This window comes from Dendrobates tinctorius, unplaced genomic scaffold (genome assembly GCF_039654945.1).
Source record: "Dendrobates tinctorius isolate UK_male_01 unplaced genomic scaffold, ASM3965494v1 ptg000049l, whole genome shotgun sequence".
NCBI lineage: Eukaryota > Metazoa > Chordata > Amphibia > Anura > Dendrobatidae > Dendrobates > Dendrobates tinctorius.
In genome coordinates this window covers 24,678,998-24,701,024 of record NW_027361717.1, presented here as the reverse complement: position 1 = coordinate 24,701,024, position 22,027 = coordinate 24,678,998, and the positions used below count along the sequence as shown (strand labels likewise).

The 22,027-nt window shown below is 40.0% G+C and overlaps 1 protein-coding gene across 1 annotated transcript in view; it reads right to left on the bottom strand.

Annotated features, from left to right (window-relative positions):
• LOC141091149 (saxiphilin-like) overlaps window positions 1-22,027 on the bottom strand; it is a 149,979-nt gene that overhangs the window by 65,115 nt on the left and 62,837 nt on the right. Inside the window, exons 9-14 of the mRNA XM_073576547.1 lie at window positions 19,771-19,826; window positions 15,385-15,548; window positions 6,763-6,910; window positions 6,508-6,659; window positions 6,299-6,395; window positions 4,432-4,473 (exon numbers count right to left, since the gene is read on the bottom strand). Coding sequence (XP_073432648.1) covers window positions 4,432-4,473; window positions 6,299-6,395; window positions 6,508-6,659; window positions 6,763-6,910; window positions 15,385-15,548; window positions 19,771-19,826 — 659 coding nt within the window. The remainder of the gene's footprint in view (window positions 1-4,431; window positions 4,474-6,298; window positions 6,396-6,507; window positions 6,660-6,762; window positions 6,911-15,384; window positions 15,549-19,770; window positions 19,827-22,027) is intronic.

Genomic DNA, 22,027 nt, shown 5'->3' with positions numbered 1-22,027 from the left:
CACAGGACGGGTCCACGTGACAGTGTGGTTGGAAAGAGTTAAATGTCCAGCCACTGTTTTTTCTGTCTGTTCTGTTTGGAGGAAGGAAGCCTCCAGGCTGAAGTTTCAGTGAGAGCTGCTGTGTGTGTGTTTGTCCCAGAAGGCGGGAGCCATACTGGGAAAGGAATTTGTATGGACATTTTATTTTCATTTGTGCCAGAAAGGCTGTTTTTGTTACTATTTTGGGCTTTATGGTTTATGAAGTAATAATCCACCTAGAGACTTTTAGGTTAAAGTGTTCCTGTGTCTACCTCGGGGAACAGCTAAGAGAGTCAACCTTCCACACTATATTATGTATAGGAAGAGGGAGGACTGGGAGCTTGCATCGCATCCAAATAAAAGCCACTCTGGGCTGAGTGCAATCTTGCACAGGTGTGTGCACGTTTCGCTGGTGAGCACAGCAGGAATCCACAAAGAAGAGAAAATTGTTCGGCACACCGACCATAAAATTAGAAAAACTTTATTCGGCTATTATGCCATATTAAAATGTAGAAAACACCTGACGCGTTTCTGGTGCACAAGAGGCACCCATAGTCATAGGTAATTAAAAACAAAATATATAGAAATAATATAGAGGTAGTGAACCAATCAGAAAACACATACCATTAATTACAAGAAGTGACAACACCTGAAAAGTTGAAAAAGTTGCTTGCGACAATATAATTAAATACAGCCAGTTAGTAAATATAATACAGATCGTTCCTAAAATTCATGCCACCAGGACATTTTGTATCAAGCTTTAGGATCCAAAAAGCTTCTCCTATATTCAGCAATTTCTGTCTATCTCCACCTCGCACAGGAGTATTAACTCTTTCCAAACCATAGAATGCAAATGATTCCATAATACTATGATGGATTTGAACAAAATGTTTCACCACTCCAGAATAAGAAGCGTTTTTTGGTTCAATATTTTTAACATGTTCCGCTATTCTCTTTTTTATTTTTCGTATAGTGCAACCAATATATTGAATTTTACATGTTATGCAGCAAATGCAATAAACTATAAATTGGCTATCACAGTTCATGAAAGACATAATTTGCTGGGAACCTCTATAAGAAACAATAAATTTAGTTTTGTCTATGGCATATATGCACACATTACATCTGGAACCGGCGTATTTATGAAATCCAATGGAGGTTAACCAAGTATTAATACTATCCGGTGATTTAAGAAGACTTGGAGATAAATAATTCGCTAGACTTGTTCCCCTCCGGGCAACATATCGCCATCCAGTCGTATAATCTGTCTCACTTTGTCATCTTGGTTTATGACGGGCAAATATTTTCTCACAATTTCCCTGATTTCATTGACCTGGGGGCTGAAAGGGGTCGAAAAGGTGACTATTGAGTTATATGAATTTGCACGTTTTTCTCTAAGATTAGAAAATCTAGGTTTATTTGATGCTCTATGAAACGCATCATTTACATTTCGATAATTATATCCTCTGTCATATAACCGTTTCTTAACGACATTGCTTTCCTGGAGAAAAAGAACATGATCTGAGCATTTTTAGCCCTATTAAATTCCCCATAGGGGATGGATTTAATGGTGTTTTGGGGATGACATGAAGAAGAAAGCAATAATGAATTGCCTGCGGTTTCCTTTCTGAAAATAGTAGTGTGAACTTTGCCAGTAACAGAATCACCTGTGAGAAATATACTTAGGAAAGATACTTGAGTACCTACACTACTGATGGTAAAAAACAAATTTAAATTGTTAGAATTGAGGTAGGAGTGGAAAAGGGACAAATGAGTGGAATCACCCTGCCAAACAAACATCAGATCGTCCACATATCTGCCAAACCAAAAAATGTCATTGAAAAATGAATTTAAATCATGAAAAAGAAATTGTTCTTCCCACCAAGCCATATATAATATGGCAAGAGACGGTGAGAAATTTAACCCCATAGGGGCACCCAAAATCTGAAGAAAAAATAATTTGTTGAACATAAAAAAATTATGGCTTAGCAGATATGTGGTCGATCTGATGATGAATGATTTTAATTCACATGAGTAATTGCTGTAATTGTCCATGTGATGCGTTACGGCACGAATAGCAAGAGAATGGGGAATTGAAGAATATAAATTGGTTACATCACAGGTGAAAAAACGGAAATTCTCTTGCCAGACAAAATTGTCAAAAGCATGAATAACAGAAGAGGAATCCTTTAAATACCCTGGAACACGAACAGTTAATGTATGTAGAAACTGATCCACCCAGACACTTAAATTTTCGTTGAGTGAGCCTATGCTGGAAATAATAGGACGGAGTGAAGTTGGAAAATTATGTTTGTGAATTTTGGTTAGTCCGTGAAAAATTGGAATTATGGGATGATCGGGCAAAAGCCACTTGGCTATTTTTGAATTAAATACATTCATTTTTAAACCATCCTGTACCAACTTTGTCAATTCACATTTGAAAGTAAGGGAAGGGTCACATTTTAGCACAGAATAGGTGCATGAGTCATTCAACATACTGAATAAAGATTTAATATACAAATCTGTATCTAATATCACCGTGCAACCCCCCCCCTTATCCGATTGCTTTATCAGTGTATTAAGATTATTTTGTAAATCATTGATAGCTTGAGATTGAATAGAAGTTAAATTATTGAAGAAATCTGTAGATTTAGTATTTTTATCTAAATGGCGCAAATCTATACCAAGGATTGAAAAAAATCCAAACTGGGTACCCTTGATTGTAATGGATAGTACGATAAATTGTGAGGGACAATATGAAGGTCTTTATCTCGGACACGTTCCAAATTGTTTTGTGGATCCTGTAAGGAAGAAAGGGTAGCTACTGCAAATTGCTCTTTAAAAGAAAGAGAAGCAGAATAATCATCATGAGGTATGATGTTAGGATTGACGGTCACGTTATCGCTGGAATCGCTCTGAAAAAAATGTCTTTTGACTGTAAGAAGTCTAGTGAATTTATTCACGCCTTTTATCATTTGAAAAAGGTTGAATCTTTTGGTAGGAACAAAGTTCAATCCCTTTTGTAAGACATTCGTCTGTGCCTAGGATAAAATAAACGGAGTCAAAACTATGACATTAGACGCAGGGTTTGGAACACAGTTCTCTTGTTCCGCGTTGGATAGCATGTCCATGCGCGTTTTTCTCTTCCTCCTACTACCTCTCCTGCATCTCCGTTTTTTGCTGTGGCACCAGAAGAATTATGAAAATCAAAAGGCCGGTTTGGTAGAGTCCGGGTGGAATTATCCAAGTCTGGATCAGACATTGTAGTCAGAAGAAGAAAACCAAACCGACTATGCTCAGATCATGTTCTTTTTCTCCAGGAAAGCAATGTCATTAAGAAACGGTTATATGACAGAGGATATAATTATCGAAATGTAAATGATGCGTTTCATAGAGCATCAAATAAACCTAGATTTTCTAATCTTAGAGAAAAACGTCCAAATTCATATAACTCAGTAGTCACCTTTTCGACCCCTTTCAGCCCCCAATTCAATGAAATCCGGGAAATTGTGAGAAAATATTTGCCCGTCATAAACCAAGATGACAAACTGAGACAAATTATACGACTGGATGGCGATATGTTGCCCGGAGGGGAACAAGTCTAGCGAATTATTTATCTCCAAGTCTTCTTAAATCACCGGATAGTATTAATACTTGGTTAACCTCCACTGGATTTCATAAATACGCCGGTTCCAGATGTAATGTGTGCATATATGCCATAGACAAAACTAAATTTATTTTTTCTTATAGAGGTTTTTCCCAGCAAATTATGTCTTTCATGAATTGTGATAGCCAATTAATAGTTTATTGCATTTGCTGCACAACATGTAAAATTCAATATATTGGTTGCACTATAAGAAAAATAAAAAAGAGAATAGCGGAACATGTTAAAAATATTGAACCAAAAAACGCTTCTTATTCTGGAGCGGTGAAGCATTTTGTTCAAATTCATCATAGTATTATGGAATCATTTGCATTCTATGGTTTGGAAAGAGTTAATACTCCTGTGTGAGGTGGAGATAGACAGAAATTGCTGAATATAGGAGAAGCTTTTTGGATCCTAAAGCTTGATACCAAATTTCCTGGTGGCATGAATTTTAGGAACGATCTGTATTATATTTACTAACTGGCTGTATTTAATTATATTTTCGCAAGCAACTTTTACAACTTTTCAGGTGTTGTCACTTGTAATTAATGGTATGTGTTTTCTGATTGGTTCACTACCTCTATATTATTTCTATGTATTTTGTTTTTAATTACCTATGACTATGGGTGCCTCTTGTGCACCAGAAACACATCAGGTGTTTTCTACATTTTAATATGGCATAATAGCCGAATAAAGTTTTTCTATTTTTATGGTCGGTGTGCCGAACAGTTTTCTCTTCTTTGTATATTATGTATACTGCATATTACCTGTATAATCTGCCCCAGGTATCTGGCACGGGATCAAATCATCTACGGAAAAAAAAAAAAAGAAACACTAGCCATTTTTTACACATAACTTTTTTTAAAACAGTATGTACGATATGTTTTTAAAACCCCTCAGGAGAGTCATGCTGACCAAACCGCATGAGTCTGGCAACATTATTGCAGCCATGTATGTTTTACTCCAAAATGCTGCAGTAAAGCTAAGTGCCCACGTTAGCGTTTTTAAACACTCCTTCCCAGAAAACGTGCGTTTTTTTCCTGCGATTTTTTTGGCGCAAAAAACGTGCATTATTGATGCATTTTTTTCCGCGCGTCTTTTGGACTATAGGAAATAGCAAAAAACGCAGACCTAAGCGGAAATTAATGAACATGCTGCGTTTTTTACCGCTAAGCGTTTCCTTAGCGGTAAAAAACGCATCCATTGGCACAAAATAGCCAAAATGCATTAAAATGAATGGGATGCTTCTTTTTAGCGTTTTTGAGGCTCTTTGACCCTGAAAAACGCATCAAAAATGCTTAAAAAAACGCAACGTGGGCACACAGCCTAAAATATACTTTGAAAAACCTGTGGAGACTATGCATATAGGCTGACTACTCCAACATGCAGGTTCCCCGTGGCCTCTTCCTGCCCCGGTCTCCTAAACTGAAGGGTTCATTCTCTATATATACATAGATACGAATGTAATTATTTACTTTTTGACTTTCACTATTTTCTCACCATCTTCTAAGAACCATAACATTTTTATTTTTCCCTTGACATAGCCATATCGGGCATGTTTTTTTTAGCAGGTTGAGTTGTAATTTTGAGTTTGGTTTTAACATAAAATGCACTGAAAATTGAGAAAAAAGTTCCAAGTTTGGTGTAATGGTGAAGAAAACGCAATTAATGTTTTTTTCATTGCTTTTTTATAGTATACATTGTGTAAAAATGACCAACAAATGTGATTCTCCAGGTCAGAACACATACAGCGATATCATGGTAATAATTTAATTTTTTTACATTTTAGGGGTAAAAAATATTCAGTGTGCTAGGAAGATATCAAAAAAAGAGAAAATGGCACCTCGTGTAATTATGATTAAGGTACCTGGGTAGATAAGCTGTTCCTCTCTTTTTCACATATGGGGAGGAAGTGGTTCCGTTGTTGCCGTTTATTGTCCAAGCGCAAGATCTCTAGTCAACGATTAATATGGCCGGTATCGCTAGTTAAGGACTAATGTGGCCGGTATCGCTAGTTAAGGACTAATATGGCCGGTATCGCTAGTTAAGGACTAATATGGCCAGTGATGCATCCATAAAGCATAAATAAGTTTATGGTTTTGGAGAAAATATAACACTTGGGAATTGTTGGATAGCCCAATAGATTGTCAACGTCGTGTAAGACTCACTGTGGAAATGTCTTTTGTAACAAAAAGTTCTTTATTTAAATTTCCAATGGTGCATTTCCTGGAATAGTTCCTTTAAGGAGTTAAACTGTTGCGACCTCTGATCACAGTAGTTAGACTCAAGTACCGGGCCAGCAGCATCTAATGTGTTAAACCATTTTGCAGAGCTGGCTGTGATCTCAGCAGTTACACTCAATTGCTGGCTGTACAACACAGTTGGCATCCGTGCTGTATGGAGCGGATTCCGCTCCTGAGCCCATTCTATACATGAGGTGCCCACAGCATTGAGTAGGTCTCCCGAAAGAACTGGGCCCTGGCACCTGACTACGTTCACTAGATGCTGGTGCCGGCCCTATGTCCCGCGTTATCCATTGTGAAGTATGAGATGTGCAAATGTTCCCTTTTTGGGCAAAACTAAGATGCTCATGGTGCGTTAAATTGAAAATGTTTTGGGTCTAATTGAAGTTACCCTTATTGCGGTACTCATCAAGTGATGGCAGCAGTCCACATTTCAGTGCCGTGTATGTGTGTGCTGTATCAAGATTTACTGCATCCGCTTCATCTTTCTGCAAATTATAGAAAAGTCATGTTACTGATGTCCTCAGTCCTCACCCCATCTACTCGCCATCTCTGAGAGACCACATATGGTGTTTCTTTCTGCTAGTAAAGATCACCTACCAGAATCTTTTTGACACACTCCAGGGCAGATGATGGTTCTGTGCATTTAATGGCGCCACCACTTACTGAGGACCAGTCCTCACATTTTTTATGCTCATTTTTGCTCTGTGGACACCAGCGGATTTGCTGTTTAACACGAGGAGGACGAGCTCCTAATGGAAAAAAAATAAATTCCACCATAAGTAAATTGAAACTGATGATTTAGAGATTATTAAGGTCATGCAAAACCAGAACTACCCCACATATGCTTCCTACCGTTAAGTGTTTTCATGCCGTTAAACAAGTCTGGTCCCAAAAAGAGGAAAGTGTCCATTGCTGATGGAAGAGCTATCAGAGCGCTGGTGGTGTCTTCAAACAGCAAATCCTTCCCATGAGTGGAGCTGAATAGTTTGCACTCTTTTTTCTGTGATTTTGCGAAAAATAACATAATCTATAAGTTACTACAAACTCCAAAGCTTCATTAGAAAGGTGACTGACACAATCCTCCCCTTGTGTTGTTCACGGGCTTTGCACTTCATCGTATTTATTACTAGTGGCCTAGGTTTAGAGAATGTTTAAATGTGTTCTGCTTGACACATTTAATTCGCCAATCCTCAAATCAGCATAGAGTCTGATTGTAAAGATGTGGAAGAAGTGTCGGCACCGCTTCTGAAAATTTGCTGAAAAACATGTCCATGAATGTGATTCATTAATCTGTTTCATATGTGGTTGTATATACTGTGATTTGCAACAGTGTGATTAGCTTGGATATGGTTAACAGTGCCAGCCCAGGTTAGGAGGAGTTAAGTGGGGACATACAGTGGGTATAGAAAGTATTCAGACCCCTTTACATTTTTCACTCCTTGTTTCATTTCAGCCATTTGGTAAATTCAAAAAAGTTCATTTTTTTCTCATTAATGTACACTCTGCACCCCATCTTGACTGAAATAAGCAGAAATGTAGAAATTTTTGCAAATTTATTAAAAAAGAAAATCTGAAATATCACATGGTCATAAGTATTCAGACCCTTTGCTCAGACATTCATATTTAAGACACATGCTGTCCATTTCCTTGTGATCCTCCTTGAGATGGTTCTACTTCTTCATTGGAGTCTAGCCGTGTTTAATTAACCCCTTAGTGACCAATGTCACTTTATGTGGTGATAATTCTGGAACGCGTCAACAAATCTCATTGATTTTGAGACTGTTTTTTCGTGGTACATTATAATTTATGATAATGGTAAATTTAGGTCGATAAGTTTTGTGTTTATTTACATAAAGTTTCAGAAATTTGACAAAAATGTAAAAAAATTGCAATTTTCAAAAGTTGAATGATTATCCCTTTACTCTAGACAGTCATATCACACAAAAAAAACATTAATAAATAACATTTCCCTCATGACTGCTTTACATCAGCACCATTTTTAAAACGCTAATTTATTTTGTTAGGCTTTTAGGAGGTTTAATAATGTAGCAGTAATTTTTCATTTCTTCAAGGAAATTTACAAAATTTATTTTTTTGAGGGACCTATCCAGGTTGGAAGTGACTTTGGGGGTCCTATGTATTGGAAGACCCCAAATGTGATACCATTTTAAAAACAGCACCCCTCGACATATTGAAAACTGCTGTCAAATAGTTTATTAACCCTTCAGGTTATTTTCAGGAATTAATGCAAAGTGGTATAGCCGGAATGAAAAAGTGTTTGTTTACCACCTAAATGTCACTAAAGCCCCCGTTACACATAGCGATATCGCTAGCAATATCGCTGTAACGTCACCGATTTCGTGACGTAGCAGCGATATTGCTATGTCTGATACTTACCTCCGACCAGCTCCCCTGCTTCTCATCACTGGTCGCACGAGAATGTCCTGGACCATTTCTCGTCGGGCGCTTCCTGCTGGGCTTCCTGTGGCGCCGGCGAGCGACGCATGGATGCGGGCGGGAGGACGTCAGGATCGCCGCGTCTGACAGGTAAGTAGCGACCCCCGACCCCTGCTATGTCGCTGGTGAGATCTGCCTGCGTGGCAGCTCACTAGCGACCACTTAGCGATGCACCAGCGATCCATATCGTTGTCGGGATCGCTGATGCATCGCTTAGTGTAACGGTACCCTAACTTCTGAACTGACTGCTAGAGCCAGCAGACTCTAAAGGTCCCTTTACATTTAGTGATGCACCAGTGATCCCGACAACGATACGACCCGGTCATAAATGGTCGCTAGTGAGCTGCCACACAGGCGGTCGTTACTTACCTTTCAGATGAGGCAATCCTGACGTCCTTCCGTCCACACGTCGCTCGTCGGTGCCAGCAGGAAGCGCCCGACGAGAAATGGAGCTGCGCGATCTCGCGCGATCAGCAACAGACAGCGGGGAAGCCGGTCGGAGGTAAGTATCACACATAGCAATATCACTGCTGCGTCACCAAATCGGTGATGCTTTAGCGATATTGCTAGTGATATCGCTATGTGTAAAACCCCCTTAAGGCCGCTATTTGGCCATGAACTGCTATGGCAAACATCAGGACCACACAATCATGATCTCGGTGTGTCAATTAGATTAAAGTGCAAGCCCCCACAATCTATTAACCATTTATTTGATGTAGTCACTTTTGACAGCAGCGGTTAAACAGATCTGAATGGTGCCAACACTGATCATTTGTGATACAGCAAGTTGTCAGCTATAGTGTACAGCTATCAGCTGATGGATTGTCACCTGTATGGCGATGCTATTCTCTTATATCTCAGGTCAGTAAAAAGACGTATTGGCTGTCATTAAGGGGTTAAACTGATAGGACTTGATTTGTAAAGGCACACACCTATATATGAGACCTCACAGTGCATGTCAGACCAAATGAGAATCATGAGGTCAAAGGAACTTGCCATGGAGCTCAGAGACAGAATTGTGGCAAGGCACATATCTGGCCAAGGTTACAAAAGAATTTCTGTAGTACTCAAGGTTCCTAAGAGCATAGTGGCTTCCATAATCCTTAAATGGAAGAAGTTTGGGACCACCAGAAGTCTTCCTAGACCAGGCCGTCCAGCCAAACTGAGCAATTGTGGGAGAAGAGCCCTGGTGAGAGAGGTAAGGAAGAACCCCAAGATCACTGTGGTTGAGCTCCACAGATGCGGAAGGGAGATGGGAGAAAGTTCCACAAAGTCAACTATCTCATTTGCACAAGGACAGACTAGAAGCAATGGGATGAAACTGAGTGGGAGGAGACACAGATTAGATATTAGAAAAAACTTTTTGACAGTTAGAGTGGTCAATGAGTGGAACAGGCTGCCACAAGAAGTGGTGAGTTCTACTTCAATGGAAGTCTTCAAACAGAGGCTGGACAGACATCTGATTGGGATGATTTAGCGAATCCTGCTTTGAGCAGGGGGTTGGACCAGATGGCCCAGGAGGTCCCTTCCATCTCTACGATTCTATGATTCTATGATCACTGCAGCCCTCCAATAGTTGGGCCTTTATGGCAGAGTGGCCTGACGGAAGCCTCAGTGCCAGATATATGAAAGTCCGCATAGAGTTTGCTAAAAAACACTTGAAGGACTCCCAGACTATGAGAAATAAGATTCTCTGGTCTGATGAGACGAAGATAGAACTTTTTGGAGATAATTCTAAGGCGCAGTATGTATGGAGAAAACCATCACCTGCTCAAAACAATCCCAACAGTGAAGCATAGTGGTTACAGCATCATGCTATGGGGGTGTTATTCAGCTGCAGGGACAGGACGACTGGTTGCCATTGAAGGAAACATGAGTGCGGCCAAGTACAGAGATATCCTGGGTGAAAACCTTCCAGAGTGCTCTGGACCTTGGCCAAAGGTTCAACTTCCAACAAGACAATGACCCTAAGCACACAGCTAAAATAACAAAGGAGTGGCTTCAGAACAACTCTGTGACCATTCTTGAGTGGCCCAGCCAGAGTCGTGACCTAAACCCAATTGAGCATTTCTGGAGAGACCTGAAAATGGCTGTCCACCAACATTCACCATCCAACCTGACGGAATTGGAGAGGATCTGCAAGGAAGAATGGCAGAGAATCCCCAAATCCAGGTGTGAAAAACTTGCATCATTCCCAAGAAGACTCATGGCTGTACTAGCTCAAAAGGGTGATGCCACTCAATACTGAGCAAAGGGTCTGAATACTTATAACCATGGAATATTTCAGTTTTTCTTTTTTAATAAATTTGCAAAAATTTCTACATTTCTGCTTTTTTTCAGTCAAGATGGGGTGCAGAGTGTACATTAATGAGAAAAAAAAATGAACTTTTTTAAATGTACCTAATGGCTGCAATGAAACAAAGAGTGAAAAATTTAAAGGGGTCCGAATACTTCCCATACCTACTGTAGGAAGCTAATTCCTGTTTGTTAAGCAGTTGATGAATAGATATTGAAGAAATAAGAAGCATTGTTTGTTAAGAGGGAAAAGGCCATAAGTTGGGAAGAGTGTTCAGCGACAGAGATTTTTGTTAAAGGGATAGAAAGTTCCAGACTAAAGTATTCTACAACTGATTTCCTATATGGCTGGAGTGCAGAGATTAGAGGAGTACCCAGAAGGTTTCTTTCACTATCAGTGAGTACCAGCCATAGAAATAGACAGAGCTGGGGGAGGCGTAATTCCTCCAAGCAGCTAAAAGGAGTGGGCAATAGAAAGGCAACGTGTAAACCGATTCTGGAAATTTAGAGAAGTCCTATTCCAACCCGGAAGGAACACAAGGCGCCCATTACAGTTGAGGATAAAGAAAGTAAAAACAGAGCTAGAAAGCTTTGCCAGGTCCCTTACACCTAAATTGCCATAGTCGGCATGATCGGTTTGCCCTGCAGGAACATTTTTTTGGGAAGACTCCTGGAACAGTGAAGATGGTGTTGCACTATGGAAAGAAGAGCAGCTGATCTTGGGAGTGGAGGGCACAATAGAGCGTGAAGAAATGCCCAGCCGACTAAAAGTCTGGCCAAGAAAAGGGTATACCCTGTGAAGAAAACCCAAACTATGTGGGGAAGTGCGCATCAGCAGATAGATAAGAAAATTACTGGGAGGTGATAGATCACAGGAGGAGAGGCCGAAGGTGGAGACACGGAGTGTGATGTGGAAACCATTAACACAAGTGAAACATGATGTGCTGACAAATTCTTGCTCACACAAATGGTATTTCACGATTTAGGGTCGATGGCAATGGTCTGTGATGTAGTGTAGTGGAAGCAATGGACTAAAAAGCAGGAGAGGAGAGGTCATTATAGTTATCAACAGAACTTCTTTTACTGAGGTAGATGAACTTGGAAGAATCTATTATCTACTTACCTAAAATTGTCCATCATCCACTTCCGTCCGGACTTCCTCGAATCCCACAATCCTCCGCGCCGCACCGGAAGTACACCGACTGCCATATTGGAATACCCAAGTGATGGTGGTACTAGGCCCTTGTGCAGAACCACCAGCGGGACACCTACGCCGGACCCCTCCACCGCCGCCACTGGACCCACCGCCAGACCCCCACCAGGACCCACCGCCGGACCCCCGCCAGATCGCCAGCAGGACCAGTCGCTGGACCCCCGCTAGGACCAACCGCCGCCTGACTACATACGCCGGATCCCGCTGCTGCCTGCCCACCCACCTCCGTGCAGTCACAGCTGGCAGGAAAGACCGTGGCTCGCGGCCTGTGCTGGAGATGGGGTGCGGGTGCCCTCTGGTGGCGCCGCACCCCATCTCCAGCACAGGGCGAAACCACCGTCTTTCCTGCCGGCTGTGACTGCCCGGAGAGCACGGTGGGGGAGAGACAGCCGCCACCCCCATCGCCACAGAGCTGCCCCCATCATGAGGTCACTGCCCTCCCAATGTGACATCTAGTATAACAGATAACTGACATTAGATTGATTTTCACACTTGGATTTGATAGTTTCCATACAGATGTTTGTACATGGCAATAGTTTACACTTCTTCCCCAGTACAATCTCAGTCACATGAATCCATCTTAGAACAATCAATTTTTACTACTTTCTGCACAACGGCTCCAGCAGGTACTTTTCCAAATCCTCCCATGAGGCAAGAATTATAATTTATTCTCTAAATCTTACACACTAATTTAGCATTGGTAGTTCACCACTGCATGTATACAGGCTACCTTGTCTAACCTACAGCAGTCTTAGGACTTGTAAGGACGGATGCCCACGATCCTGAACTAGAAGCTCTACGGACGCAACGCATGTTCGCCGCGTCCAAAGCGCTGCCGTCTATTGAACACAGGTAAATCCGTATGTATTCACTGAACTAGAACATTTCTATTGATGTAATTTCTGTTGCAGAGACATTAGAAATTGACATGCTGCGATCTTAAAAGACGCGCCACATGTCAGTCTCTGAGGGTGATCCACAGGTGACTATGCACGCATAGTGGACATGGAAGTAGGCAGCCATCCGCAGCCCTCCTGAATGGAAATGTGAAACCAGCCTTACTGTACATACATTTCAGTAGCCCAACATTTCGGGTTTTAAAATAATTTTTCAAGCTGGTGTTATAAAGTATTCTAATTTACTGAGATAATGACTTTTGGGTTTTCATTGGCTGTAAGCCACAATCATCAACATTAACAGAAATAAACACTTGATATAATCACTCTGTTTGTAATGACTCTATATAATATATGAGTTTCACTATTTGTATTGAAGAACTGAAATAAATGAACTTTTTGATAATATTCTAATTTTGTGAGACGCACCTGTATATTCGGGCTTCTCTCAGCTTCCCACTAAGCTGTTCGCACTTCTAGGATAATGCTTCTGCCACTTTCTTGTAGCATTCTGGGTTGATAGAACTTGCTTTCTGTCTGGCTGATGTTCACTTCTGCAGTAACTATAGACACTCTATTTGCCTACTGTATGTAAGAACTTTTGCCACTCTTTGGTTGGTTGTTTTCAGGACTCTTGCTACCAGTTATGAAAACATAATTCTCCCTCCGTACAAATCACTCGTCAGACCACACTTGGAGTATTGTGTGCAATTTTGGACGCCGGTGCTCAAGAAAGACATTACTGAACTTGAAAGGGTTCAAAGGCGGGCTACTAAAATGATAAATGGAGTTGGTTCACTACAATACCCAGAAAGGTTATCAAAATTAGGTCTATTTACTCTAGAAAAGAGAAGACTTAGGGGAGACCTAATATATATGTACAAGTATATCAGAGGGCAATACAGAGATCTCTCCAATGAACTGTTTGTACCAAGGACTGTGACAAGAACAAGGGGGCATTCTCTTCGTTTGGAGGAAAGACAATTTCTGCACCAGCATAGAAGAGGGTTCTTCACGGTAAGAGCAGTGAGGCTCTGGAATTCTCTTCCTGAGGAAGTGGTGATGGCCAACTCACTGAATGAATTTAAGAAAGGAATGGATGCTTTTCTTGTGAGTAACAGTATAGAAGGTTACGAATAACATAATATTATAGGTAGATGGTTGACCCAGCTTAGGGGAAGGAATTTTTTTACATATGGAAAAAATTGGCTTCTACTCTGTGGGTTTTTTGCCTTCCCCAGGATCAACAATGCAGAACAGCTGCACTAAAAATAGGCTGAACTAGATGGACATAAGGTCTTCCTTCAGCCTTCAAAACTATGTTACTATGTTAGCACTCCAGAATGATCTCTCTCTCTTCTACACAAAACCCAGAGCTGTGCTGGTCTTCAATGTTGAGGTTACTTCTCTTACTTGTCTTAACAGCATTTGGAAACAAGAACTTAGTTCCTAAAATGCCCAATTAACGCCTCCCCACCTGGGCTGTTGTAGTACGTGTGCCGACTGGAGGGTTTTCCCTTTCGGTTGCAAGAGACTGAAGACAGATGCAGAAACTCGTTCAATCGGGTCCACTTTATTGGGTGTCTTCCTTGACATCCACAGCAAAATGACAGTTTCTGCGCTTTGGCCCGGGTACCTGTCACCTCCTCCTGTCAGCGATGACCCTCTGGGTTCTTTCACCATGGTTGCCAGTAGGCCCACGGCCACAGCGCTTCCCCCAGTCGAGTCTGCCCGCTGTGACACTTACTGCCCCTTCTGTGTTCAGCCGTCCGGTATCCTAGGCTTCCTTCAGTCAGCAGCTGTCCTGTCAGGGTCACCCCCCGGCTATCTGTCTCTCTCTCCTCTGCCTCTCTCTTCCTGAGCTCTTCCTTCCTCAGTCTTCTCCTGAGCTCTTCTCTCCTTTCTCTCCTCCAGAATGTTCTTCCTGACCCTGGGACTCTTTCCTCTTATCCCATTTCTTGGGAATTCCCCTCCTTAGTCCCATAACTCCGCCCACCATGACTGCATATCCTAGCTTCAGCTCCTGTTAGGTTCCTTTACTCACTATCCTTTGTCTCCATCTAGTGGCCAAAACCAGGTACTACATTGTCTTTTACTAATTCTAGCTGTTTCCTTAGACATGTATACGAATTCTCATCAAACAGTGTACACAACATATTTTACATGTTCCTTCTTAATCAGACAGGTCCATCTGTCAGTCCACCCTCCTACACAGTCACTAACAGTTAACCCTGTCATTCTGAAATGTCCACGAAAACTGCAGCTCACATAAAATCAGGCACAATAAAGCAGCAGGTCAGACAACAAACATGAGAAATAATCTGAAAGGATGTCTAAAAGACTTCTCTACCTTTATATGATGACACTCTACATCCTATACATGTAAACTGAGTTTCTAAAACCTTTTCACTTGCATTTGAAATTTTTTATACCATCACTGGAAATAAATTAGCTTCAGTTTATTTCAAATGAATTCCTGATTGAAAAGCTGAAGATTTTCTAAATGAACTCTAGAAGAGAAGTGTATATGCGAATGCACCACCAGCCTACCCGTTAGTCACACTCGCCTTATATGACTATACTAATAATTTCAGATGATGCTTATAATGTTACCTGAGCCTGAAGAAGATACTCGGTGATATCCTGCATCTTGTCTCCGGTGCTCCTGGTCACCACAGAATGTCTGGGGATTCTTCCAAAGTTACAGATTTTGTATTGGCTTAGTGGTCTTCTAGTATTGTCTGGACACAGCAGCTCAAAATTGTCCGAGTATTGTCCTGAAGAACAACACATGGAATTTATATGGGAAGAAGATATACAGTATATTAAATCTGTCACTGAAATCTGATGTATGGTGAAATAAATGTAAAAGTGTATCAGGTTTATAGATTTTGGAGACGCCATGTATGCGCTAAATGATATGAGAGATTTTTAGGATTAAATGTTCGTTAACTAGAAATAACCTTAGTACTAACTGTGAGGTTCTGATTATATTTTGCTAAAACAATGTGAGATAATTATCAAAATAATGGTACTTTATATGAAGAAAGAAAAAACCTAAACACATCCGAACTTATCTATGAATCAGTTTTTAATCTGAGATCTGGAGAAGAGACATTAATATGAATCTGTCACCAGGTTTTTGCTACCACATCTCAGAGCACCATAATGTAGGGGCGGAGACCCTGATTCCAGAGATGTGTCACTTACTGAGCTGCTTGCTGTACTTTTGATAAAATCACTGTTTCACCTGCTGCAGATCTAGCAGTTCTCTGAATGCCGAGTTCTGGATAACCCTGCCCACACCTCTGATTGGCAGATTTCTGCCTATGCACATTGTACACAGAAAGCTACCAATCAGTGCTGGGGGCAGGGTTATACAGAGCTCATCAACATGCTTGACTACTTGGCAGCAGGCTTTTTAGTCCTCTAGTGCAAATCTCCTCCTGATAAAATAGTGATTTTATTAATACTACAGCAAGCAGTCCGGTAAGTGACATATCACTGTAATTCGGGCTTCTGCCACTGTTATGCTTTTCTAAAATTAGGTAGCAAATACCCGGTAACAGTTTCCCTTTAAGCGCACCTGTCACCTGACATATATGTTTTAGCAAATGTATATAAATGTATATATCCCTCACAATGTAAGAATTCTGTAACAACTTTCCCTTGTTATTGAACTTATTCCTTATTATTTTTCCCACCTTTCGTAGCCTTGAGGAGTATAATAGCAACCCTGCAACCCTGTGGCTAAAATGAAAATTTGAGTTTTGCCCCTTTTTTATAATCACCCTTATCATGTTTTTTTTATTGGTGTCTCTCTTGCACTGTTTTTATCCTTTTTGCAATTTTTCTTTCTTTTTATTCTTGCAGATTTTATGTTTTTTTTATTCTTATTTAGGTGGCTCTCTCTTTTGTCTCAAGCTCCATTTTCGAGGATGGATTTGTCGTGGATTTGACGTTATATGTGTCTTTTTGAAGACATTTTGGCTTCATCTATTCATGGCGGATGGACTTATATATTATATATATATTTTATGTCACATTCTCACTGTGCAATTTTTCCATATGCATTATGCATTTTCAATTATTGGTCATCTGCACTTTTCTGTAATATAATATTGCATATTATATGAATATAAATGTATTTATTCATAATATAATATTTTCACTTTATTATTGTGCACTTTCATATTCAGGGCATTTTTGTTAGTTTTTGTCATCTACTGACTTCTCTACTGACTTTCACCTCGCCCTTCACTTGCTTTGCACTTTGTGCGTTAATCGCACTGCTTTCTTATAATGCTCTTCACTCTGTGTGTTAACCACACTGATTTCTTACTTATAATGCTGCTAGTACAGGCTTTCTTGGCTATTGCATAGCTCACGTTATTGCCTCGCTCATGTGACTTGTGGGGGCGTTCTTTGAGTGACGCTCCCTGCGCATTGGCTTCCCGTTTTTTACAATGCCGATGGCATCTTTTTTTTTCTGGCTCTGGACATAATCGCGTCATCGCTCTTCTCATGGAGGCGTGCCTTCAGTGACTCACTCCTGTCCATCTGATGACCTCTGGGTTGACAACTTCAGAGTATCGCCAATAGCGCATGCGCCATATATGAGCTGCAGTTTTCCTGTCCTCGTTGTGATTGGCTACCTTCCCATATATATAGTGCAATTTTTCAGAGACACCTAACCCCCCCAGAAGAGGGCACTGCGCCGAAACGCGCGTTGGGGTGGGAGGAGCCACCGTCCCTCAAGGTAAACCCTTTGGGCACTTATACTTTACTTTGCAGAACTGTTCTGCTTATCTACTTTTGTGATGTTTTACCTTTTCAGGTCCTTTATAACAATTCAAGTGCTGGTTTATATGGATAACACTATATCCCTACTTTTTGCATAGGATCTTTATGTCAGCACAGTGCACTTGCCCTTTCCTAAGTGGACTTTACCTATAAATTATAGATTTGTCCTGACTGGTTTGCCTACTTTTTTCAACCGTGGCTCCTCTTGGTTGTCTGTACCACTGTCATCCTTGTAGTTACCATATGTCTTTGTATGCTATGTTGTATCTTTAATATATGTTGTACTTTTGCATGAGCTGTGCTCTTTCCTTGTTTGATTTTCTGTTCTAAAAATAGGTAGCAAGTACCTGGTGACAGTTTCCCTTTAAGCGCACCTGTCACCTGACATATATGTTTTAGCAAATGTATATAAATGTATATATCCCTCACAATGTAAGAATTCTGTAACAACTTTCCCTTGTTATTGAACTTATTCCTTAGTATTTTCCCACCCTCCTTAGCCTTGAGGAGTAGAATAGAAAAATTGAGAGTAAAAGGGTGAGGAGACAAGGAGACAAGAGCAATCGATGCGTAAAAGGTTATCATTTTTAGTCTCTTTAAGCAGGAGCAAATATCTGTTTTCTCGTTTTCCTTTTTTCCTCCCCTTCTTCCAGGAGCCGTAACTTTTTTATTTATCTGTCCACATATCGATACGATGGCTTCTTTTGTGGAACAAAACGTACTTTCAATGACACCATTCATTTCATCACGTGACGCAGTGGAAACTGAGAAAAAATTCCTAGTGCGTCAAAATTGCCAAAAAAAGTGCAAATCCACTATTGTTTTTTTGCTTTTTATTTACCACGTTCACTATATAGTAAAACTGACCTGGCAATATGGGTCAGTACAATTACGCAGATACTAAACATGTCTAGTTTTTTTTATTTGCGTTGTGGAGAAAAAATCAGAAATTTCAGAAATTTGCTAACGAAAAAAAAAAATTGCTTGTGTCTCTATTTTCCAAGACCCATAACATTTTTAATTTTTGGAATATAGATCTGAGTGACGGCTTATTTCTTGTGACTTGAGCTGATGTTTTTACTGATACCATTTTGAATAGATACGATGTATTGATTGCCTCTTATTGCATTTTACTGCAATGTTGCAACAGCTGAAAAACAGAAATTCTGGAGTTTCGGTTTCTTCTTCTACTTATAACATTTATCTATCGCATTAATTTATTTTACGCTTTGATAGATCGGACTTTTACAAGTGAAACGATGCGAAATATGTTTTGATTTTTTTTTTTTAATTGCTTTATTTTTAATGGGACTAAAGGGGGTGTGATTCAAACTTTTATATTATTTTTATTTCATATTTTTAAAAACATTTTTTAAACTTTTTATTGTATTTGTTAGTCCCCTTAGGGACTTAACGATCATCCGATTTCAGTGCTACAGCTCTGCCATGTTTAACGGAAATCATGGTCCTCTATGAACGCCAGCTACAGACTGATTGTCACAGGGGTACCATAATTCATGGCATGTGGGTCTTCAGCAGACCCCTAACTGTCGTGGCAAGCATTCGGTGCCGTATGATATTGTCACAAGTGGGCCGACGAGAGCATGGAATGAGCTCCACTCCACTCGCGGCTGTTAGCGACAGATGATGGCTGAATAAGAAGAAAGCATGAGTAACAATGACATTGCCAGAGGCGATCCACACGATCCTATCTGCCTTGATAAGATCCTTTTATCATTGATTATTTATTTGGCGCTATTGTAAATAATAATATACATTGAGCGTACGTTTGCTGCCTTTGTTTGGAGCATACGTATTATTCTTGTTTCCTGTGAGTAAACTTGCTAGTATGGCAATCAGTGGTCATTTTTAAGAGTATTCACTAAAAATTACATTTTAAATGAACTTCCTTTATTAAAATTGTGATTTGTAAAGAAGGAAGTTCTTTGACCATTCAGTCTTGGTCTACCTGCACACACACAGTTTGTATTTATACGCTAAGAATAGGCGACAACCTGCTGTTGGTTTATACCTGCACACTGTTCAATAGCAGTCAGACATTATAAAAGTGAAATGCAGTGGAGATGTTGTGCTAGAATACTGTAGGGTTGCTCTTGTCACTCTGCCGGGCCCTAGTGATATGGCGGCATAGGTCCTAGTACAACAATAAAAATGACACCTAAATGACAACATTACCTGTTAATGCCGTGTCTTCTACAAAAGCCACATCTCCTTTACCATCCCTCAAACACCTGACCAAAGGGAAAAAAAGCATGTATTCATAAGTCTTTATTGTATACTCTCCTGCTACAAAAAAAACATTTAGCCATAATAAATATATGACTTATTGCCTGCCAGAACTAGATTCACCATAAAGGCCCCCATACACATTAGCCTAATACCTGCCAAAACCACCGATATCAACAGGTTCAGCCGACTAATGTGAGTGGAGCTGCCAAGGTGTCAGCCAGCAGATTTATAGAGAACACAGAAATGATCATTCAGTCGGGGAACTATCAGAATATGCGACTATCGGCTGAGAAACACTGTTCGTCAGACAGCCATCTAATGTGATAGATGGTTGATACCTATAGATTGTCCCACTGGGGAGATATTTGCTAAAAAGATAATTTATTTTAAGATACACTAAGTTTGTAGTAATTATGTATAATGTATTAATTGAGTGACCACAGTGCTGTGGAAGTGAGAAAAGGAGACACAGGCAAGAGTTGTTGGTTTTTTTTATTTCAATAATTATTTATTTAATGGCCTATGGCTCATTCTCGAACTATGGTCTCTCGATGAATGAAGGATCTGTAGGAAGATCAATCTTGTGCAAACCTAGATAAGTTCACCAGGGTCTTCTACGCCGTTATTTTGATTGTATCAAGCCATCAGATTGCTGGTCTTCCTCTTTGCCATGTTCCTTCTATACCTTAATGCCCTTCTCCAGTGATTTGTTCTCTGCGCATGATTTATCCAAGATAGGAAAGTCGTAGCTTGGTGATTCTGGCTTTCAGTGTCAGGTCTGGCTTGATTAGTTCCCGACATGACACTCGCTATCATAAATCTTCAGCACCACATTTCATAGTCATTTATTCTTCTGTCTTGTTTCTTTATTGTCCAGGTTTCACACTCATATGTTACTACAGAGTTGACAAGACTATGAACTAGCAGTGTCTTCATCACCAGTGAAATGTTCCTTGATTTGAAGACCTTGTCCAGTGACTTCATTGTTGATTTTCCCATAGCTATTCTCCTATTAACATCCAATATCATCGCTGCATTTTGGCTGATTATTGATCTGAGTAGGTTGAAGTCTTTTACAACTTTCAGTTTGTCGTCGTCCATCTCACACGAGTCCCGTTCATACCCGTCAGTAGTCAATTTCTTTGTCTTCTTTGTATTGAAAAAACAAAAACAAAATAAGTGCCAAGACTAAAATAATAACATTAATTGATTAAAAAGTTATGAACTTTATTGAATACAGAATATAAAAAATACATCGTTAAAATCTCAAAGCGCAGACACAAGGGCAAACTGGTGGATGAGCCACTGTAGGAACCCCAGTAATATAAAAATTCTCCATTGCAATGTGACATATATATAATATTAAATAAAGTACATAGTATATATTAATAATTCTAACATATAGTGACCCAATCACTATGACCATATACAAATGGCTATAGAGGAGTTATATACAGTACATCCTACAGATAAACATAGCAGAGAATATCAGATACAAAGTACAATAACTAGTAAAAATACCCTACCCACTAAACACCCGACACACGTTTCACAAATGTCTGACGAAGCATTGCTATGGCTGATACTGCCTCTTAAGACACCTTACCCCTATCTGGATTTACAACTCTTTGATGTTTTTTTTTCTTTTCTTCTTTGTATTGAGTTGCACTCCCATGTTTTAACACTCCTTAATACAATAATTCCTTCATTCTACATTTGTTGTTATCAGTGTTGTATCGACTGCGTATTTAAGAATGTTGGTGATTTGTCTAGCAATTTTGATTCCTTCTTTTTCTGTAAGTTCAGCCTTCCTGACAATACCTTCTGTATATAAATTGAAGAGAAATGGTGCAGCTTTGTCTGACGCCTCTCTCTACTTTGAACCATGCCATGTACCATGTTCCGTTTGGACTGTTGCTTCTTTCTCAATTTAAAGATTCCTGAAGCTAATCAGATGGCACGACACACACATAGCCTTATATCATTAATGCTATTATATAGCTTCTGGTGATCAACACAGTCTAAGAGGCTTTTCTGTAGTCAATGAAGCAAAAATTTCCATTATCCATCTAATATTAGCAATTACATCTCTTGTTTCTCTGCCTTTTATGAATCCTGCTTGTTCTTCTGCCAGCTCTTTGTTAAAGTAAGGCTGTAACGTCTTTGTAGGTTATTCAGTAGTATTTTGCTGGCATGAGGCAAG